The 19,887-nt window shown below is 52.0% G+C and overlaps 4 protein-coding genes across 4 annotated transcripts; 1 reads left to right on the top strand and 3 right to left on the bottom strand.

Moving 5' to 3' along the window:
* Positions 1-239: 239 nt before the first annotated feature.
* CTRU02_208930 (thioredoxin reductase) lies at positions 240-1,289 on the top strand (the record flags this gene model as incomplete). Its single annotated transcript, XM_036726118.1, has 1 exon — positions 240-1,289. The coding sequence occupies one exon, from the start codon at positions 240-242 to the stop codon at positions 1,287-1,289; it is 1,050 nt and encodes a 349-aa protein (XP_036582311.1).
* Positions 1,290-6,970: 5,681 nt separating this feature from the next.
* Positions 6,971-8,041, bottom strand: CTRU02_208929 (uncharacterized protein; the record flags this gene model as incomplete). The annotated part of the gene is made up of 1 exon (XM_036726119.1): positions 6,971-8,041. The coding sequence occupies one exon, from the start codon at positions 8,039-8,041 to the stop codon at positions 6,971-6,973; it is 1,071 nt and encodes a 356-aa protein (XP_036582312.1).
* A 4,617-nt stretch (positions 8,042-12,658) lies between these two features.
* CTRU02_208928 (RTA1 domain-containing protein) lies at positions 12,659-13,903 on the bottom strand (the record flags this gene model as incomplete). Its single annotated transcript, XM_036726120.1, has 4 exons — positions 12,659-13,424; positions 13,509-13,661; positions 13,714-13,822; positions 13,885-13,903. The coding sequence occupies 4 exons, from the start codon at positions 13,901-13,903 to the stop codon at positions 12,659-12,661; spliced, it is 1,047 nt and encodes a 348-aa protein (XP_036582313.1).
* A 1,156-nt stretch (positions 13,904-15,059) lies between these two features.
* CTRU02_208927 (uncharacterized protein) lies at positions 15,060-17,735 on the bottom strand (the record flags this gene model as incomplete). Its single annotated transcript, XM_036726121.1, has 2 exons — positions 15,060-17,431; positions 17,486-17,735. 2 exons carry the CDS (start codon positions 17,733-17,735, stop codon positions 15,060-15,062), a joined length of 2,622 nt encoding a protein of 873 aa, XP_036582314.1.
* Between the last annotated feature and the right edge of the window lie 2,152 nt (positions 17,736-19,887).

The following is a 19,887-nucleotide window of genomic DNA, read 5'->3' as shown; positions in this document are numbered from 1 at the left end:
GACATTTTGAGGGCCGGGCGGGCGCCCCACATCCGCCCGGCCTCGGCGACTTTCTGCCGTGAGCCCCCGCCGATATCTCGGAGACATATGCCACCGCATCGCCCGCCGGTAGTCAAGTATGTCTGGCAAAACGGGCTTCTATATAAGTTGAAGAGCCGATCTCTGCTGAAACATGATCTTTCTCTTGCTCAATATCACAAGTCACACAAGGCGAACAGATTCATTCCAAATACACCTACATGACCTCCCTCTTAAAGACTGTCTACGAAACATTTGCGTCGACGGCACTCGTGCACCAAGTAACATCAAACGCCACATCCAAAATGCTTCACGACGCTCTTATCATCGGCGCCGGTCCCTCCGGCCTGGCCACGGCGACTGCACTCTCCCGCCAGCTTTACACTACTGTCGTGTTCGACTCGGGCGTCTATCGCAACGCCCGCGCAACAAATATGCACAACGTCCTCGGCTTCGATCACGTTCCTCCGCCTGTATTCCGCGCCAAGGCCCGAGCCGATATTGAAGCGCGGTACTCTGCCACCGTGACCTTTGCCGACGTCGCGGTGACCAAGACGACAAAGGTCAAAGACGGACTTTTCAAGGCGCAGGACGCGACCGGAAAGGTTTGGTTCGGAAGGAAGCTCGTGCTCGCTACGGGTGTCACCGACATCATGCCTCAAGAAATCCAAGGCTACGATGACTGCTGGGGACGGGGTATCTATCACTGCCTCTTCTGCCACGGCTTCGAGGAACGCGGGGCCGAGAGCGTGGGCGTGCTCGGCTACGGGATGCTTGGGAATATGAAGATGGCGAGACATGTTTCATACATGGCTCGACCGCTCGCCAAGCAGGTCACCATCTACACCAACGGAAATGAAGAATTCGCCTCGGAGTTATCAGCATCTTCCGACGCACCTTGGAAGGTCGATTCACGCAAGATTATCAAGATGCGCATGGGCGAGGGAACAAAAGTTATCGTCACTTTTGAGGGCGGAGAAGAAGTCACAGAAGGATTCTTCGCCCACGCACCTTACACGAAAGCTAATGGTCCCTTTGCTGAGCAGCTTGGGCTAGAGATGGCGGAAAATGGCGACATCAAGACGTCGCAGCCGTTTGGGGAGACAAGCTTACCAGGCGTCTATGCGGTTGGCGATTGTGGTAACATGATTAAGGCCGTAGCACCAGCGGCTAGCAGTGGCTCGTTGTGTGCGGGCGGCATGGTAGTACCGTTACAGAGTGAACCAAAGGTTGATTTAGACGTGGAAGCCATGGAGAAGGCACTCGGTTGATGATGTGTTTCAGCTTGCAATTAAGAGAATTTGGGTTTTGATTGAATATTACACATTAAATATGTTGAATCAAGAGTCTTTACAAATTGACAGTTGGAAATGATGCTGCACAAGTGATCAAGGTAAACAAAGGAAAGGTTAGGGATTGGAGAAGTGACCTGATGGGAAGCTGCAACCTCCCAAAGCCTGAATTACGACAGAATCAATAGCTATGAGTACATACATGAATCTCCCGCTTTCCACCAGCAAATAATTGCTTTGGCAAGCACTAATCTATTAAGGTTGAGAGCTATACAAAATATACACCCACGTAGCCAGTTTGTATCGGCATCCTTGACATGAGAATGATCAGAAGGACAGGATTTGCGGGATTAAGCCGGTACACATCTCACTCTAACCGATGTGATAAACTGAAAAAGAAAGGTAAGATGATACCTAGCGTATATAGATAGCACCGGCAGCCAATTTGGTAACCTTGATGCAACTAACAAGGTCAATCATTTGGTCACATGCGGGCTTTTCCCAGACCACGGTAGGGTTCAAAAGACACCCAACAGCTTCAGGCAGCAGCATAAAGCCTTGCAGATAGTGTGTCTAGAATGGCCTGCATAGAATGCTGTATTGGTATCACGTTGCATGATGATCATTTCTCGGATGAGATTGACAGGAAGCGCGTGACCTAGTATGCTCCCTTACCCTCACCTTCACCTTCCATAAGACCGGCAGCCAGAAGATGACACATCACTGCTTTCAGAAGCTCTACAATCACCAGTATCTAGAGAAACCGATGTTCCTCGTTGTGCTAGTCTGTGGGTTTCTCTCTGCTCGTGCCCCAGCCCTGTAGGCCACACTGCTATCTATCTCACTTGAGCAGCAAAGGCTGGCTAGCTAAGGTTAAGACATCATCAACATTAACAAAGACCCAGGCAGTCGGTCTTTACATGAGATAATAAATGAACAAAATCTTGTGGCTTGGAGTTTAGTAGCTGCCTAATCCCCGCCTGCGCCCAGCAGCTCAAACATGGACGGAAAGAGGGGCAGCGACATCAACCCGTGAGCTAACGAGACTTGACGACAGCCTTATTCTCTGCTACATGAGTGCCAAGAGTCCAATTCTATCAATACCACGGAACCCTCCTTCTGCAAAAGGCCGAATTGCACCGAACATCACCTTCGGACCAAGCAGACTTAATAAGAAGGTGAAGCGGAGGCGGGCGGGCCACGTCGTTCGTTGTGGGAAACTCGCAGGCCTCGAACATGCAACCATTGGCCAATGGTGTGAGATTCCTTGGTGAAATAATTCAAGGGGTAGAGGACCATCAGAATCGCGGAGAGTCTGGCGGTAACTCGGCAGATATAATCCTTCGATGACATGCCCATGGGGGCCTTACAGGCTAGGGAGAGGAGGGGTACTGCTGAGCATGTCGCCACAACTTGTCCAGGGCATAATTAACCTATTGTCCCATCCAAGGCAGCAAAATTAGGTCCACGGGAGTTCCAACCAGAATCGTCGATAGACCACAATTGGCACCTGGGTATCATCTCGGTATCGGGGTCGCGGACAGGAACATGGGAGCACGCCCCTCAGCGGCTTCGTTTCCGCGTGCCAACTGGGCTGTTGAGATTTTCCGCCCATCTCCATCTCGGCGCCAACTGTTATATTTCGAGACGTTTAACTGCTATTTAGTGCAGACGTGGTCAGCTTCCCTCATCTAAGTGCGCTGCAGGAGGCTTATCCACCCTTCCAGGATGGTCGTGAAGGGGGGGGGGGGTGTCAGGAACCGGAAGACTCGTCAACTGCAGGATTTGTACATGCGACCTGCCTTCTGATTTAGAAACATGGTATGGCACTTGATATCACTCATGTCAATCTGGATGTTGTGCCCCGTTTCCATCTCCAGGTGCTCTGGAGCATGGCTTCCTTGCTGTCGTTTCTGGAAGTACACATTAATCGATCCCCAGAGTGAATATACAAAACGACTAAATGGACAGAAGCTCCAAATTAAACAAGTACTTAGGGTGATATGAAGTAAGAGTTTTGCCCAAACGGCACACAATTCGACCTCTACCACGGAATGCAAAGGTAGAGAATCCTTCCTATGGGTGTCTGTCCAGCAATCTTGCGAAAAGATGCCTAAGATCGCTGAAAGGGACGAAAAGACGGACGATGTTCTCCCCCTTATTCAAAGCAAGCGAACGCTAAAATCAATGCTTCATAACACATCAGATCTGCGGCCCGACTCCTTTCGGCATGCATCAGTGTCCACCTGTTCGTTGTGGCATCTCAGAGTGACTAGGCAGCAGAATTTCTATCCATGCAGCAGCCCACACGACTACTACTGGCCACGCTTGAGCGGACCAGCTGGACCGCTAGCGAATCACGATACTTTGTCTGTATCGCTTGGAACGCCACAGTTCCGGGGGTGCTGCACCAGGCTCTTCACAACTCTTCGCCTGTTGGCCAATGTGGGCTTCATCCGGACAGGAGGATGGCGCGAAATCTCCGTCGTTTACCTAAACATGGCAGCAACCTCGGCTTGACAATGACTTTCGTGTCGGATACGCCAAGTTCTCCTCGCAGTCTGGAGTTACGTCGGTGTAAACGAATTGAACTGGACGGGATGGGGAAGTGGATCTCTTATCCGACTAGAGTCCTCCCAAAGACGGAAAAAATATTGCGTTTGCAGGGCCTTTCGACCATGTCCGAGGGCATTCGTATGTGGTCCAACCACGCAAAGGTCTGTACACGTCGTTTGGAGCCAAAACCAGGCCAAGCCAATATGTCATGTCGCCTCTTGGTCTTCTCCGCCCCCTCCATAATTTTTCAGCCCACCAGTGCCGGTGTGGAATGTTGCCAAAAATAGGGAACGGAGCTCCTCCAGCAACTCTTATACCTTCTATCAAGTTTGCGCGCACAAGAAATGCCGAGATGCTTCGGTAGTTCACCATATTTGATATTGACAACTGCTTCCTCAACGGTGTCTGAGTAATAGCCCCCTGACACCCGCACCAACAGCGGGGTTCGACCCCATCCAGACGCGGCGGACTTCCATCGTCGAGCACCAACTAGCCACTTGTCTGACCTTTCGCATTCCGCAAGGCGGAGCCCAGTGCAGGATGCCAGTGATCGAGATCTTGGTTGCGGAAATCCAAGAGGAGCATTAAGCTTCTCTATTCCTTTTCCAGTATAGAATATTCTGGACTCCGTTTCCCAGCACTTGAAAGCTGGTCGAACATCCATCTGACTGTCCTCGTTTGTGGAGAAGGTACCGCATAAGTTGGCATCACTAGCTACTGTTTTATCGTCACCGTCCATGTCTAGTTAGGATATAGGCTTGTTCTTGCATCCATGGCAATAAACGTACCGAGTCTCTGACAACAACAACAACAACCCGTAGCGCTCATGCTTGGAAAAAGCAAGGTTTTGTCGGTACATGCCAGCCACCATGTTGGAGAAGTTAATAAGCAACCGATAGATGAGATATTGAAACGAAGCCTTTATTAGTGTCCATCTCGGTCACGCAGTGTGTGACGCGCGCTGTGGTGTACGACTCATCAACTGTCTTGCATCCTTGCCTGCCATTGACTTCGTCAGCAAAATATCAGCAAACCCGCAAGCTTAGAGGCACTGAAGTCAGTCAAGCCCGCAGCGTTTAGACGACGAGGTAACGTTGCGCAAACAAGGGTCAACCCTCATCGCGATAATTCCGGAAACCACTGTCAGTCATGCACCGGCCTCTCGTTACCCGAGACGCTACTCCACCACGAAAGATAGGACTCGTGGAATAGGGAGTTCCCCGTCAAAAAGTAGCAATAGACTCGGCATGTTGGGCCTAGATGGCCTTGTGCAGATCAAGGGCCTAGAATAGAAACTAGGGTGGTAAGTTTGACGGCTGTCATCCCGTTCTTCCTCTGCATATTTCATGGGACGAAACAATGACGGGTCATCCAAGCTGCCGTGCTCCCAGCGTGGGGGTTTTAGCGTCTCGTAAAAAGTCAACCTGCTCCAAATAGTTCAAAAACTATTACCCTCTTGTGGAAGATTTCGCAACAAAGAACCAGGGAGAAAGTCAGAAACGCTGGCCCAGCATTGCGACCAGGGTTCAGGCTGGTTGAACTCCGAAGGGGGTGGGCGGGGGGTTGCATTCGACGGGCGGATCATGCACATGCAACATACCCAAACTAAGAAGTCCGGCCAAGGCCGCCCGCCCGGGGCTCCGCAGGGGCAGGTCGTTCATGGGGCCGTAACGGACGAGGCATGGCGATATGAGCTGTGATGGGGCCTCTCGTCGCACTTTTCAAATACCAATTCGCAATGCTCGCGGCTCCAACATAGTCGGTTGCCTTGGATCAATAGAAACGAAATTGAAGGGACATCATAACCGCCAAGCGGCCACCCATCACCAAACTTGATCACAATTGGCGCCGGCTGGGCTCGGAGGCTTTGGCGGCGACGGAATCCTTCTTCGGCGCATGCTCCATATTGTGACCGGGGCTCAAACTTAGACAGTACTAGCCGGACTTTGCCCATGATGATGTTGCTAGAAGAACGGTCAATAGCGGCGGCAATAAAGTTCATCGCACCGAACGATGACGAGGTTGGTGGCGGTAAGCCCTTGTGGAAACCATTACTATGTAATAGTCATCGTCTCCATCCAACGGTGAAAACGTCGGAAAAAGTGGGATGGCTTTGCCGTAAACCGAGCATGGGTCACTAAGAGAGCGGCCGAATACCCCATGAATCTGTGACAGTGGTGAAGACAAACGGCGTCGCTGACGAACAGAAGATGGGTAAACGTGTCAAGCTGGAGCGGAAAACCGCAGTTTAACACAGGTTCGGCTTCTCATGATGTCCTGGTGGCGTGCTAATTTCCGGGATGTTGACCCCCTTCTCCCTCAGCTGAGGATCCAAGGGCACGACACCACTAGCTGCTGAGGAGCGCGTCATACTGCACTATAGCGGTCAGCAAACAAAGTCGATCAGATTACGCACTAAGTGATATGGCGAGCTGACTAGTCGTGTGTCCAGTTCTAGAGCCATCATGAGTCAACACGGAGAGTCTGAAAACCCCCTTCAGGCCCGTCATCAGTCGTTGCTGTTTGGAATTTGTTTCCTGTTGACCGTCTGCACAGTCGATCGCGGGTCCATTTCATGCCAATCTTCGGCCAATTTTTCATTGGACGGGCAGGGGCTGTCCAGGTCTTCTTCCTGGATTTGGCTATTCCGCCGAAGTAATAATTGCCATTCTTGGACATAAGGTGTTCCCGGTGTCTTCGGTGAAGTCGGTCTGCCTCTGTTTGTTAGCAGTATCCAATCGTCCATCCATATTGATGATTCCAACAAGCGTTGTGAAGCGTTAGTGTGGAATTCAGCTCCAGGAAGGAACCACGCCAAATACATCATGTCTTGTTTTTGAACCTTTCATACAGTAATTATTTGACTCTGGCATTTCTGCTTGTTTCACCACCACTAAGAGCGCGGTTGCAAACGCCTCCGCTTTATGGGATATATCCTCCTCGATCAAAGTATTCAATATCCAAACGATAGTTCCAACGGCCAGATTCCATCAATCTGAACCATGACCAAAATATTCCGCTTCGGGAGTCCCACGATCCCGACCTATTGAATGATACCTGTACGCCATGCTTTTGTTTTTTCCGCACCATCTTTACCTCAACCTTCAATTGAATAGAAAAAGCTCTTCAGACCTCGTAGTCAATGACCGGTGAAGCCGAGGGCTTGCGTACTCCGACATGGGTGATACCAATAGGCTCGGATTGTATGCCGTGGCGCCCGCCAGACTCATGTGAGAATCATCTTGGGCAACAGCCCACCCTAACGACTCTCTGCCGTCACTACGTTGTGTTGGTGTTTGTGGTACTGCTTCCGCTGTTGCAGTCGCAGTTGCATACGCCGATGAAGTGAACAGATCTCCTGCTGGGTTTGCAGTCTGCTGTCTCTCTCCCTGGTACCACCATTGGTCCTCGAAGCCATTGTCGATCGTCATCATGGCTGCAGAAAGTGCCTCCAGCTCCTGTCTCCTCCCAGGGTCCTCTCTTTCTCGGGAGGTTGGATTAGGGTCAGGCGTAGCAATATCACGGAATTTCATCGACACCTCAGAAGAATAGTCTTCGGCGGCTTCCGCATCATCGGGCATGCCAAACTCCCCAGGCCATGACGAAGCTGACCATGGCAGCTCATCCTCTCCTAGTCGGAACCGTGATGGCACCTCTGGTAGGGCTTTCCAGTAATCCGGGGCGTTCGTCGTGGGTGCCCGCGGGCGTTGACGCGGCAATGCCGAACTGCCCAAAGCATCTGGTTCGGCATCCCAGGGACTGTCGTTCCAAGGCGGAGGAGCCGAGCTTCCTCGTTCGTGTGATGAGCCCGAGGATCGACTCTCCTGTCGAGATTGCCTTCTAGGCTCGAGATGGGACAGCATCGGGGGATACTGTGGAATGCTTTGCTGAGGGGCAGGTGGTGATGGTCGTGTAGGCTGGTAAGCCTGGTATGTGGGTGTATCCAGGTAATTTGTAGTTGGAGGCGGGACTTGTCGAGGGAAGTTTTGGGCGCGATCGCGCATCCCCCTCGAAACATAGGTAACTGAGTGTGGATTGGGGGCATGCCTGGGTGAGAATGAGACTCCAAACTCGAAATGGACAAAGATCTGGGGCCGGCGGCTCGTATTTTGCGCCATTTCGTGATCCATCAGTAGATGAGGTGGAATAGGCTCTGTCCTCCAACGGGTGCCCATGGTGGTGGGAAAGGGGACGTGAGCGGTTGATATGAAGATGAGGGAGGCGGCCAAGGAGTGGATACCCTAGACTCGACGGTGGTCTGGGCTAGCTTCGATATGGGGACAAAGCGGAGATGCAGTCGGATGAGTAGTACCGCAAGGCCAGGAATGCTTGGTATGGCGAGACACGGTGCGGTGCGGTACGGGGGATACTCGCTGTCTACGGTCTGTACCACGTCGGGGCCGAGCTTCTTTTGGGCTTGGGCGCTAGTGTGGTACAAGGCGTGTGTGTGTCGAAGCATCAGGCAACGGGTAACGCAGGTTGAAAGGAAACGTAAAGGTCAGATGGTGCAGATCGGCCCTTGTGACAGAAGCGGGAGAGTGCGATAGAAAAGAGTCAAAGGTGGAAGAGCCCAGAATTTCATTCGCATGAGTTATCTCTAGGCGAACTAAGAGAGAGGGAGAGTGAGCCAAAGATGGCTCGAAGTGGAATTTAGCGGAAGGAGGGGAAGTTTGTGGCGGGACGAGCAAGACACCGCCCCGGCAGAGGTCCAGTCAGTAGGGGTAATAACAAGCAAAGCCGGCGAAGGATGTCCGATGGAATGGGGCAAGGACAGCCAAACAGGGCCCCTCCAGGGGGACGGATTGGCGGTGCAGGTGCTTGGTGCAATGCTGGTGTGGTGGGTGAGGCGCGGAGGCGTGCGGCGTGAGACTAGGAGAGGTGTGAAGAGAGGCGAGCAGGCCAAGAACAAGGTACGTTCCCTGAGTTGTGGAGGGCAGCTGAGGCAGCAGAATAAAACCCCGTCCCGCGCGAGTGGCCCGTATCTGTGGGTAAATGACAAGTCGCAAGCGGTAAGGTTGAGGTCGGGTAGTGGCTTGTATGGTAGTTTGACGCACAGCACGTCCCTGGATGCCGGGACTTATACTGTAGATGAGCCAAGTCGCCCATCTGCGAGTTTGGCAGAGAGAATGTAGGGGCGCAAACAAGAAGCAAGTACAGCCCCTCGGCGCCTCCTTGGACTGGTTAAAGGTTTTAGACGAACCGTTGTGAGCGAAGCAGACGAACGAACGAGCGAAGCAAACAAAACAACAACAAGCATCCATCAGCATGGGCTCCAGGGGGAAATGACGATGGCTCGAGTCGTGTTGTGTACGAAATGGAATCCGGGATAGGGCCGGACCAATCTCGAATACGGCCGAAGACGCCTTCAAGAAAACGGCGGCTAGGGGGACGACACGGAGGCCGGGATGGTCGTGGGCTGTCGCGTTCTAGAAACGGAGTTTGTCTCTATCGAACTCGTTGTTCTTTCTTTCACCTAATATGGGCGCGCAGATGACTTGTGAGGAACAAGGCAAACGTCCTCAGCGGGTTGACGGAAGGGGACAGGCGGATTTCCCTCACAGGTCGATGGGGGATGGCCTCCCCTCCAATGGGTGAAATTTGCGGGAGGGCCATTTGCGTGACAGCAGTGCGTTGGGAAAGAAAAGGAGCGGAATGGTGAGGGAGGCTTGGCCCAGGATAGGTTTGGTGGAAGGATGAGAAACCTGGGCGGCGAAGTCTGTAAGTCGGTGGAGGTACGTACCTTTTGCGTCTGTCAGTGGTTGTTTCTCATACCAGATCAGTGAGAGTGGGGGGCGCCTGCCGAAATCCCACAGCAAACCATTGGGCAATCTTCCAGTGCGACCCAGGATTACCTGAAGTTGTATCTCTTGCAGCAAGAATAGGCTTCATGGTACTTTGATTTTTGCTGCTTTTAGAATACAAATGTGGGTTTTGCGGATTGCGGCGGCGATGGGTGAAGGAAATGGGCAAAATCACGTACTAGTACTAGTAGGGAGTCAAAACAGGGTACAGGCCCCCTGAAGCACCCCTGGAAGAGGAAGTTAACGGATACTACGTAGCAAACGCATCCCCCAGACCCGTTTTGGTGGCCCAATCACTACCTCATTTCTTGAGGTCGGCGACCATGGTCCTTACACACTCTGCATATATTGCTTCATATTCCGACAATAAAGAGAAACCTGTTAAGCAATGCACTTTGTTTTGCTCTGGGTTGCCGTGTTTCGTACATGGCTGTCTGACCGTGTATAATATGTCGCGTTGACATTCGTATAGTGTATTTGATCTCATCTCGCCACTTTATTTATATCATTAGACGAGCATCACCCATCGATGTGTACGTAGTGGTGGAATAGTTCGGAGGCGAGACCAGCAATGGCAGTCCCTCAATCTACCGCAAACGACTTGACCGGAGAACCAGGCCGGCCATTCGGGATAGCTCCTGTTAGTGAAGACAATATAAGGTGCGTTAATAGGGTTGCCGCTGCTCAGCCTCCGCTCAGCTGTCAATTCTCGGGTACCAGCTGATGATGTGCGGTTGATCTCGCCTCTTGTCGACCCTATCGAGCGACACCAGATCGGGGGATCTGCATGGCAATGTGATGGGTTCAAAGCAGCGTACCATTCCGGCAAAACACACATACTCACATACATACGCTAGAAGCAATTGAAAGTCGTTTCGGCCGTGTGGCCCCACTTGTCGGTGGTCGCCGATGGTGACATTTTGCCCCCCCCCCTTTACCCCCGCCTGCCCGCCCGTCTGTCTGCCCGTTTGAATCGCTTCATGGATGTCGAAAGAGCCCGTGGATCAACCACCAATCAAGGCATTGTGGAAATGTTCCTTGCCCCCGCCGTGACCATACAAACGGTTCCAATTGGACCAGGGGAATTGATCTCTAGCCAAGTTTGTGCAGCTAGTGAAACCTCCAATCCAACACATCTGCGGTGTTGTTGCCCTGCGTGGAACCGCATCTCGTCCATCAATCAGGCAGCCATATAAAATAAAATAAAAATCTTCCGAGAAACGCAGTTAGATCTGCTGTAGTGATCCTTCAGGCCTCCCGTGTCCGAGCCCCATAGGACCGTGACAGAAGGACGGACAAACTAGTGTGCTAATGGTAATTGCAAGTGCTTTTCTCAGCTGCAGCCAAGCTGCTCATCGTCTGCCGAGGTTGTTGGATTATCGTAGGCATCACCATTCCTCTTCATGACACCATGGTTCGTTTTCAGGATCCAGGCTCGTCGCAGTAATTAGCGCATAAGATTGCGCAGTTGTGTGGCCATCGCACGCAGGATAGGATGATGGGAGTGCACCGTTGCGTAATCGACTTGGATGCGTCGCTACGTTTCTCTTCCGCACAAGAAGGAATATTCCAACATGGCTTCCATCGAGTGGACAGGTCAGCACCCTAAAAAACCCGTGCCATCGTGTTACTGCACCTGCACAGCATCCGTAGCTCCAGATAGAAGGTTTAGATAGGCAATGGGAAAAATGACTAGGTGAGAATCGGCGAGGCACCCTGCCAACCTGGCTGCGGCTAATGCGCGGAGAGGATTCAACATGCTTGCTTCATTACAAGGCCAAGGACACAAGCGAAAACAGAAAGGGAGCTCATTAGATGACCTCCAGCACCGAATCGGTGACGCTGTTTGATCCCCATCACATCCCAGGTCGCCGTATTCGCTTTCCTCCTTCAAAGCCGTAAAGGCTTGCTCTTGACTTATGTAAGGATTCGTCGAGGAAGTCAAGCCACACTGCTCTAGACCAATTGTAGTGTAGAGTGGCTTGGTCTGTGCTATTTTCGTCCCTTCCTGATTCGGATGAACTCATTCCCATCACAAACTCCACATCCTCCGCCTCACCCGCGAAATTCCCTGGCATCGATCCTGAACAACATCAAATCATTCCATGCCCCTCGGCACTAATACCCATCGTCCTTCAGTTCCGTGGGGCCCGAAATCCTTCACACTAAAAACAATGCTTTCCCAAATTACGGACTGCGGCTAACATTGGCGCTTAGTGGCTCCCCTAATAGACGCTATAAGCGCGGTCTAGGGTCCCAGAGGATGAGCCAGCACCGCCTCTTCGCTTCCCTATTTCGAGGCCCGTATCCCACCGCAGTTTACAACAATCTTGTCCGGGAACTTAACGCAAATTTCCGCACCTAGTCGCATGTTGCCTTGTCGATAATACCGTTCTCAGCCCCGACCGGAATTAGCATCGTGGTTGCCTTCAACCAGGTGCTCCTACCTGAGTCTTTTGAGCCGGGCACATCAGAATGGCTCTTCGTCCAAAGACTTCTGGCGCTATTATTGTACTTTTGCCGGCATGGTCCGTTATTCCAAATTTGGTCAGATTGAGAATGAGAGAACATTGAAGCATGATCTTGCCGGCAACTTACGACGTGTTGCTCAGCCCCTTTCACGTAGCTTGGATTCCGGCACGACTGCTGCAGCGGCTTCGATAGCTATGGAACTGTCACCATATTCGACCGCACTTTGGTTATGTTGCCCTCGGCCAGCATTGCATTCTTTTGCGCAATGAAGGCATTGCCGTCAATGCAGTGTCTGCACATATCACAACAAGCCGAACCTTGGGGGCATGCAATATCTTTATCTCAGTACTGATATAGCCAAATTCGGCTTCCATAATGTGCTAAAACTACACTCAATCTAGGCATACAAGAACAAACTCTAAGCGCAACGAAACCACTACGCCCGCCCATCTATGGTCATTCCAGTCTAACAAAAAAAAAGTCAAAGAAAAGTGCAAGCCCTCGACATACTGCAGCTGGTTACACAGCATTGGCGCCGTCGCTCTTCTTCCTCCCATTGCTTCCGTCCCCAGAGCTAAAATCGTTCTCCCAGAACCGGTCCTGGCTTCGGTCACCTCTCCCACACGATCCGAAAAGATTGAACGGATCCACCACCGTGAGCCAAAACGGCCGCGGGTCTTTCCAACCCGGTCCGTCCACCTCTGTCACGCCGTCCTGGGCAAGATACACCGTATACTTCTCCGGGAGATACCTCCTCGGATGCCGGACGTTGAACATGACGACGTTCACCAACATCAGAGTCGCCTCGAAGAGGTAGAAGAACCACTCGTACCGGATCGCGGGGGAAATATCAGCAACTTTCATGTCCGACCCCCAACGCATGCTCGCGACGCCAAAATACTCGACGATCCGAAACACAGTTCTAGTTACGATGAGTATGACGCTGATGTACAACGTAATCAGTGGGCCTATGATGCCGCGATGGCAAGCAATGTTGAGCCTCATGCATCGAAGCTGGAAGGTCACCGTCAGGACGACGAAGCACGCGATGACGAAGATCTGGAGCAGGAGACTGGTCTTAATGAGTGCATGACCCGTCTTCATCTGCTGCTCCGTGAGGGACTGGTTTGCAGAGTAGCTGGCGCCCCATCCGTTTAGTGACTCGACGATGGCTGAGAAGAAGGCAAAGGTGCTCAGCACGCGACCGGGATGGAGTGGTGAGCAGTAGGGGACGTAGTAGAGAACGCGGCCGAGGATATGGTAGTTTGCCAGCTCTAGAAGTGGTCTGTCGAGGTAAAGTCAGCAGTCTGCCAACCCACAGACGCCCGTTTTCCCTTGGATTCAAGCAAACGAAGTTAGGGATACTCACGGTGCCGCATAGATGAGACACACGCTCGCGATGAACGGGTTCAGGTCATCATAATGATATGACCCGTATATCCTTAGTGCGAAACCTGCTGTGAAGAGCAGGCAGCAGAACGAAAAGAGGCCGGTGACCTTGAAGAATTTGTAGTGACTGGTTCCGCAAGAACTCATCAGTTACCACACTCCCCTATGTTGCAGAAACGCGCAACTCGTGCGCCGAGCTCTGCCAGAAATGAAAAGCACCCGACGCAAAGAAAGCAATGGCGAAGAAAATCGGCGCCCCTTTGTTCGGAGCATAGAAGTAGAAGCTTCCGTCGACTATGATAGCTGTTAGACATGGTTTATCCTGCGACAGTCCGCCAAGGCTACTCTGAGCATACCGTAGTTTCCGTCTGTCATGTTTGTCTTCAGGGACGCGAAGCTGATTAGAATGTAAAACAGGTCTCTATTGGTTCTTCGCTGTAGTGGTAAAGGATGTCAAAGCGATGGAGTTTTTACAGAATCACGAATGGCAAGCAAATATATATATATATACTTCTATTTAAACAAACATAATCTCATCGCGAAGCAAATAAATCCCTTTCGAGTCGGTCCCGCAGGAAGAAAAAAAAAAAAAAGCCTTGTCTCCTGCGATTTCGTCACTTGCTTCACCTCGAATGCGCAACAAAACAGACCCGAAGAATGCGATACGCCAAAAATCGTCTCTCAAAACCCAGCCGACCAATCGCATAACTCGCTCAAATACGACGACAGAAACCGGCGACAGTGATGACCCGATTCACAGACAAGCAAAAACAAGCGCTAGAGTTCTTTTTTTTTTTTTTTTTTTGCGCTCATCTGATTCGCTAGGGCAGAGAGATGGCGCCGTCTTGTCCCGTTGCAGACTGCGAAATGCCAATAATTCCTGCCCGCACAGCTTGATTGTCACCACTCGGGGAAGCAGACCAAGGTGATTTGCCGTCGTCGTATCTCGCGTTGGTGTTCCTGGGCGCAAGGCATACATACGTACGGGACATTTAGGGTGTGCTGAACCTTGGGTATTAACTCTATTCGCAACGCTTCCATTGTTAATTAAGGATGTGACACGGATGAGTCAATAAATACACATGGCTATCACGTCGGCGTATCCGCCCGGTTCAATACGTTGCCTGTCCGCGCTGTATCTGTCAGATTCTTGTAAACGTGAATTGTAATCTCGAATGGTACTGGTTGGGGATCAACGTCCCGACTAAATGCCTCGTAATGTCAAAGTAGAAGAAACAAGACCAGAAAGAAAAAAAGCCATCCCACCATGTCCCTGTGCGAAGTACTTGTACATTAAAAGTGGAAAAAAACCAGCCAAACAGACCCAAACATGCCGGCCGCCACCGAGCATACATTGTCGACTCCCAGATATGAAGTTCTGAGGTCCCCCCCCAAACATCCAAGGCCCGCCCACGCAGTGTCTTGCTGCTCAAACGCCCAAAAAAAAAGTTTCCATCCTAGATGCATTTCCTGGTGGTAAAACATACAATGGTCATACATGAATTCATTATAGACCGTCGCCTCCACGGCTTCAGTCAACTTCCCAGCCGCGGCCCGTCCCGTCCGCGTTGTCGTCTGCCAATGTCTTGTCACAGTCTTCATTACCGATTACGCTGTTTGCGCGCGACGACTCGACCTGGCTGAGGTAGTAGTCATCATCATCTCCCCAGCTGCTGTACTCATCATCTGAGTAGTCCCATTGGACAGGTATAGTCTCTCCGCTTTCACCATAACCAAACATCATGCCGCGCCACTCTCCAGCAGCAATCTTGGCAGCCACCTGAAGCATCAACGTGATGAGATGGCTGGGCGGGCCCAGGAGAACCTCGCAGGTTTTGGAAACAATGGCCATGGGAATCCTGCGAACAATCTCCAGTCGGCTGCGGAGGAACGGCTGCCGTCTGGTTGTGGTCGCTGTAGGAGCAAAGAGGTTGGCTGGCGGCGGCAAAGGCGACAGGGCCCTGCGACCAACCGATATGCTGTTCGTCGTTGCCCGATGACGCAGGTAGGGGCGACGCGCGACTGCGGTCGTGGCCGCTTCATCTTCAGATAAGGCAGACTTGTCTGGCTGCTCCACCACTTCGGACACCATATCTGGTGCGGTTGCAGCGCTCTCCAGCGAGCTATCATCTGTAAGAGACGAAGTCGCATCCCAGGTACGTCGCGTCTCGGGAGTAACAGTCAAATCAGATATGTCACGATAGTGCCACGGCTTCTTGGGAATCAAGATGTTGTCATGAGGGTACGGGAACCTTGTTGGCGATGCTTCTGAAGCAGGAGATCGCGGAACAGGGGTGACGGGCGAGTGCCACGATTGCACACTATGAAACGAGTCGGCTGAGCCCGTCGGCGATACCGACTCTTTGGTGTTTTCCGTGTCATCCAGAATCGCAGTCTGTCTTGCTGCTGACTTTGGCGGTGTTGAGGTGACAAGTGTCAGCTGTGGAGGGACGAGAGCGCGGCCTTTCCTGAAACCTCGCAGCTTTTTACGCCTACCGCCCACCACGCCGCTGCCCTCAAGCACCTCTCCGTCAGTTCCAGAGTGAGACTCCTGGCTTGATCCACAGTCACTAGTATCACTTGCCTCTGCTTGAGGCTCACTGTCAGTGGGGTTGACCTCGTCAGCAGGCGTCGACGTCGGAGCAGCATCGGCCAACTTCTGCTCATAGTTACGAATCACATCGTAAATATTTGTAGGTGTAGGTGTATCAGCTTCAAAGGATGAAGGGGTCCTGGGGGCTGCCTCGATAGTAACCAGTTGCTCCTTGATCTGTAGGGGTGAGCTTATCGACGGCTTCGGCTGTTCTAAGATTGTCACCTTGCTTGAGCAAGTTTCCATTTTGCCCTGGTTGGACGCGGACGACAGCTGCCCCTCCTTGGCTTCTAGCGGCACTTGCTTGGTTTCATTCGATGGCTTTACGATATCAATTTCCTCTGAGGGCCGAGCTGACTTGGCGGATGGAACAGCAACGGCGGCCGTGGGGCGAATTGTCTCTCCAGGCTCGGTGACATCTCTCAGTGCAGCTGAATCTTCAACGTGTCTGCTCGCAAGTACTTCATCATCAGAATTTTTGCTCAAAAAAGGGTCGTCATGCACGTCATGAACTTTGAAAGGCTTGGAGGAATGTTCCTCGGCAGCGGTTGCCGGAGCAGCCTCCTCAGGCCCTTTAGCATCCGGCTCCTTCGTGATACCGAAGTTTGTTTCCATGAAATCTTCCTCAGGCTTCGCGGTTTCAGTGTTGGCAGCACCATCTGACTCGGTCTTTTCAACTAGCACTTGGGGAATCGTCTCGGTACTAAGCGGCTCCGATTCAGTTTTCTCCTCTGCGATAGAGCGTGTCTCGCTTGACGGTTCCTGGTCCCGCAACAGGTCGGTTGATTGTGACGTCTCAGTGCTGGTCCCTCGCGATTCAGAGCTTGACTGGAACTCGGTTCCGGTGACGGAGAATCGCCGTTGCTCGGTTCGGCCTCTGATGGCGAGGGACGTCGACGCCCTCCTGTTGGAGTTGGGGTTGAGGACCTTTGGAGTCGGTGACACTTCATGGGCCGGGGTGGAAAGAACAGGCAGCGCACGCTTGACGGGAGGGGTCCATGGACGCTTCTTCATGGGGGTTGTCGGTTTTTCGGGGAGGATAACAGTGAATGATCTCTGGAAGGGGCATTCCGTTTTCTCAAACTGAAGTATCTGGTCCAGAACGCCCTTGAAAGCGGCCGCAAGCTCCTGCTCGGTGGGATTGGTGACTGGGATTTCTATCCTCCAGTAATTAGGCCGACGTATCTGCAAGACAAACTTGCTCGAATCTTCCTCTAGAGCCCAGCATTGGCTTTTGGGAAGCATGGGTTGTAGGGCGGAACCGCAGTTCAGAAAGGCTACAGACCCGGTGCGATATATCCGAAAGGGTCCTGATGGCGAATGTGTAAGTCAAGTTTGAGGAGATGAGAACGAAGAAAACACACCTATTGCGATTGTTCTCTCCAACTGCGAGTAGGCGGACAAGGTGCCGGGCTCGTCGGCGGGGCCACGTCCGGGACTCCGGGCTCGGCCTCTAGACGCGGCAGTGAATGCTACAATCTTGACATTGGGATGGTTATAAAGCGTCTCGACGAGACCACCTGCTGAAGTAGATCGGGGTGCCGGTACGGGTGTTCCTACCGGGGCTGTCGCGACACGGCGAGGGGCCGGGTAGTTGGTACGAAGGGACTCCATAGTGGCCGTCCCTAAAGAGGGAAAGAGGAAAAAGGAGAGACGTCAGTTGTAGTTATTGCTTTCCGTCTCGTGAAGGTAGAATAGGTTCAATGATGTTTTGTGGCGAGAAGTTGGACTTGGGTCATGTCGAGCTCGAATTTGGGGACATGGCAGGCTCTGAATATTGTCGAGAGAGGCTTAGCCTTTTCCCCTTGCGCTGGGGTCGTATCTGACAATTTCCGTTACGTTCGTCGGCGCGCCCGCCAGAATCCGCGGAGGAGGGGGATAGCAAGGGATAGTTGGGAAGCGGAGGAATTCTCAGGATCCGATCGGCAGACGGGGGCTCCCAAGGTAGCGGGCGCGGAGTATGGGCGTGGTTTAGGTGGAGGATGAATGTGGGAGGGCGTGGGTGGCAGACGAGGAACAAGACCCCCCTTTTGAGCTGAGCAAAACGATAGTTATGCCGTGTCTTGAAGGGGTCTCAGTAAAAAAAACCTTCAGACGAAGAAGAAACCACCGCTGCGGCAAAATGTAATCGGGAAGAAACCCCAATAAGGAGATGGTATGAAAAGTCGAACGGAAGAGAGAGTTACGAAAAAAAAGGTTTTTGGGATGATGGACAAGATTGAGATTGAAAGAGGGCACATTGGGGAAAGAAGCAAGGTCAGGCCAGGGTACGAAAGGGAGCTTGGACGGATTTGCTCATGGTTCGACCAGGGGGTAACGATGTCACGGCTTCTTGGGGACTCGTTCGACGCACCACGCGCCGACGGGGGGGTTCTGACGCTCTCGGTTTCCTCTAATGCCCTACCAAGCGCGTCTGTTTGATAGCGATGGAGCCCCAGTAGTGTACCCCTTGCCTAGTCACTTCACTCGGTAGCAGATTGGCATCATTGACAACTGACACAGAGCAGATGAGTGCAGCAATATGAACCGTCATTGGACAATTATACAAGAAACACTCGATTCCAACCGAACGGGAGGGGGTCCAAAGACGTACGATGCAGGAATGAGTGACCATTCATATGTTGCACTTTGTTTCTTGTCTCCTCGCTACGAGTGAATATAAATGCAGTTGTTCTTTTTTTTTTCTTTTCTTATGGTCCCCTGGATTTGGCCAACGCCCCTCTCCACCACCATCAATTTGTGCCTCCCCCTTCCCCTATTATCAGTCGACATACATATATACATACCTAATCCACTGGACAAGCCATATTAGCACAACTACTAACTAGAGACTAACAAACGCGCCCTCGTGATCGTGCCCGGGCCCTTCTCCCCTCCACCGCCCCCCTCTCATTTGGCGTCTGGATTAAAGATTGCACGCGATTAGGAAAAAACCCGTTGGGGTTGTAGCGGGGACAACCGAGCATCCCAGCCAGTTGCACCCCTACTATGAAGGGGGGGGAGGTATGGGGAAACCAGGGCTCTGTAGTGTCCGCTTAGGGAGTGACAGCATGGGGTGTCCTCAACGTGCACTTCGTAATCAGTCGGTGTTCGGCTTCAGTTATGGCAACGTATGCATTATCAGCATGTCTTTCTTGATTTTTTTTTTTTTTTTTTTTTTTTGATTTTTTCCCAACCTGTTGTACCCATTGCATTCTTAAACTCGGTGGGGTGCCCACTTCAGCAGCTCCGCGAGTCGAACGAAACCTTCGAGAGTCCCGGGTCTCCCATGACAACTCCCGCCTTAACTGGACTGCATTAAAACTACGTGCTCTCAGATCCCACCATTGCAGCAGGGGTTGCAGCTGCAGCCAGCGAACTCGTTCTAGGATGCAAGTTCGACGCGTGCGCATTGCAGCCGCAGCTCTCGACAGGAACCGGTGCCACCGCTCAAGTTAATTAATTGGCTATCCACCCAAGGCCCCCATCCACCTCTCCTGTAACCTATGTCCTTGCATTTGTCAAGTGCTGATTCGGTTACCTCCAGATGGTCACAAAAATTGTATCTGAGCTACATAGTTCAAATATGTCAATGAACCATCGTTGGACCCATGATACATGTCGTTGGGAGCCACCTCAAGTTGTCGATTGGTGTGCTCATCGGACATTGGTTGGTACTGGGCAGAATCTATCTAGAAAGCCATCAAGGGCTTTAAGACTTGTATTGGTCTCCTTTGAAAATCGCTTGAATAGAGGGGGGTATGCACATACTGCAAAACTAGTGCCT

The sequence above is a fragment of the Colletotrichum truncatum genome, assembly GCF_014235925.2.
Source record: "Colletotrichum truncatum strain CMES1059 chromosome Unknown Contig_0005, whole genome shotgun sequence".
NCBI classification, from domain to species: domain Eukaryota; kingdom Fungi; phylum Ascomycota; class Sordariomycetes; order Glomerellales; family Glomerellaceae; genus Colletotrichum; species Colletotrichum truncatum.
Note: the sequence above shows the minus strand (reverse complement) of the source record. Positions and strands in the feature narration are given on the sequence as shown.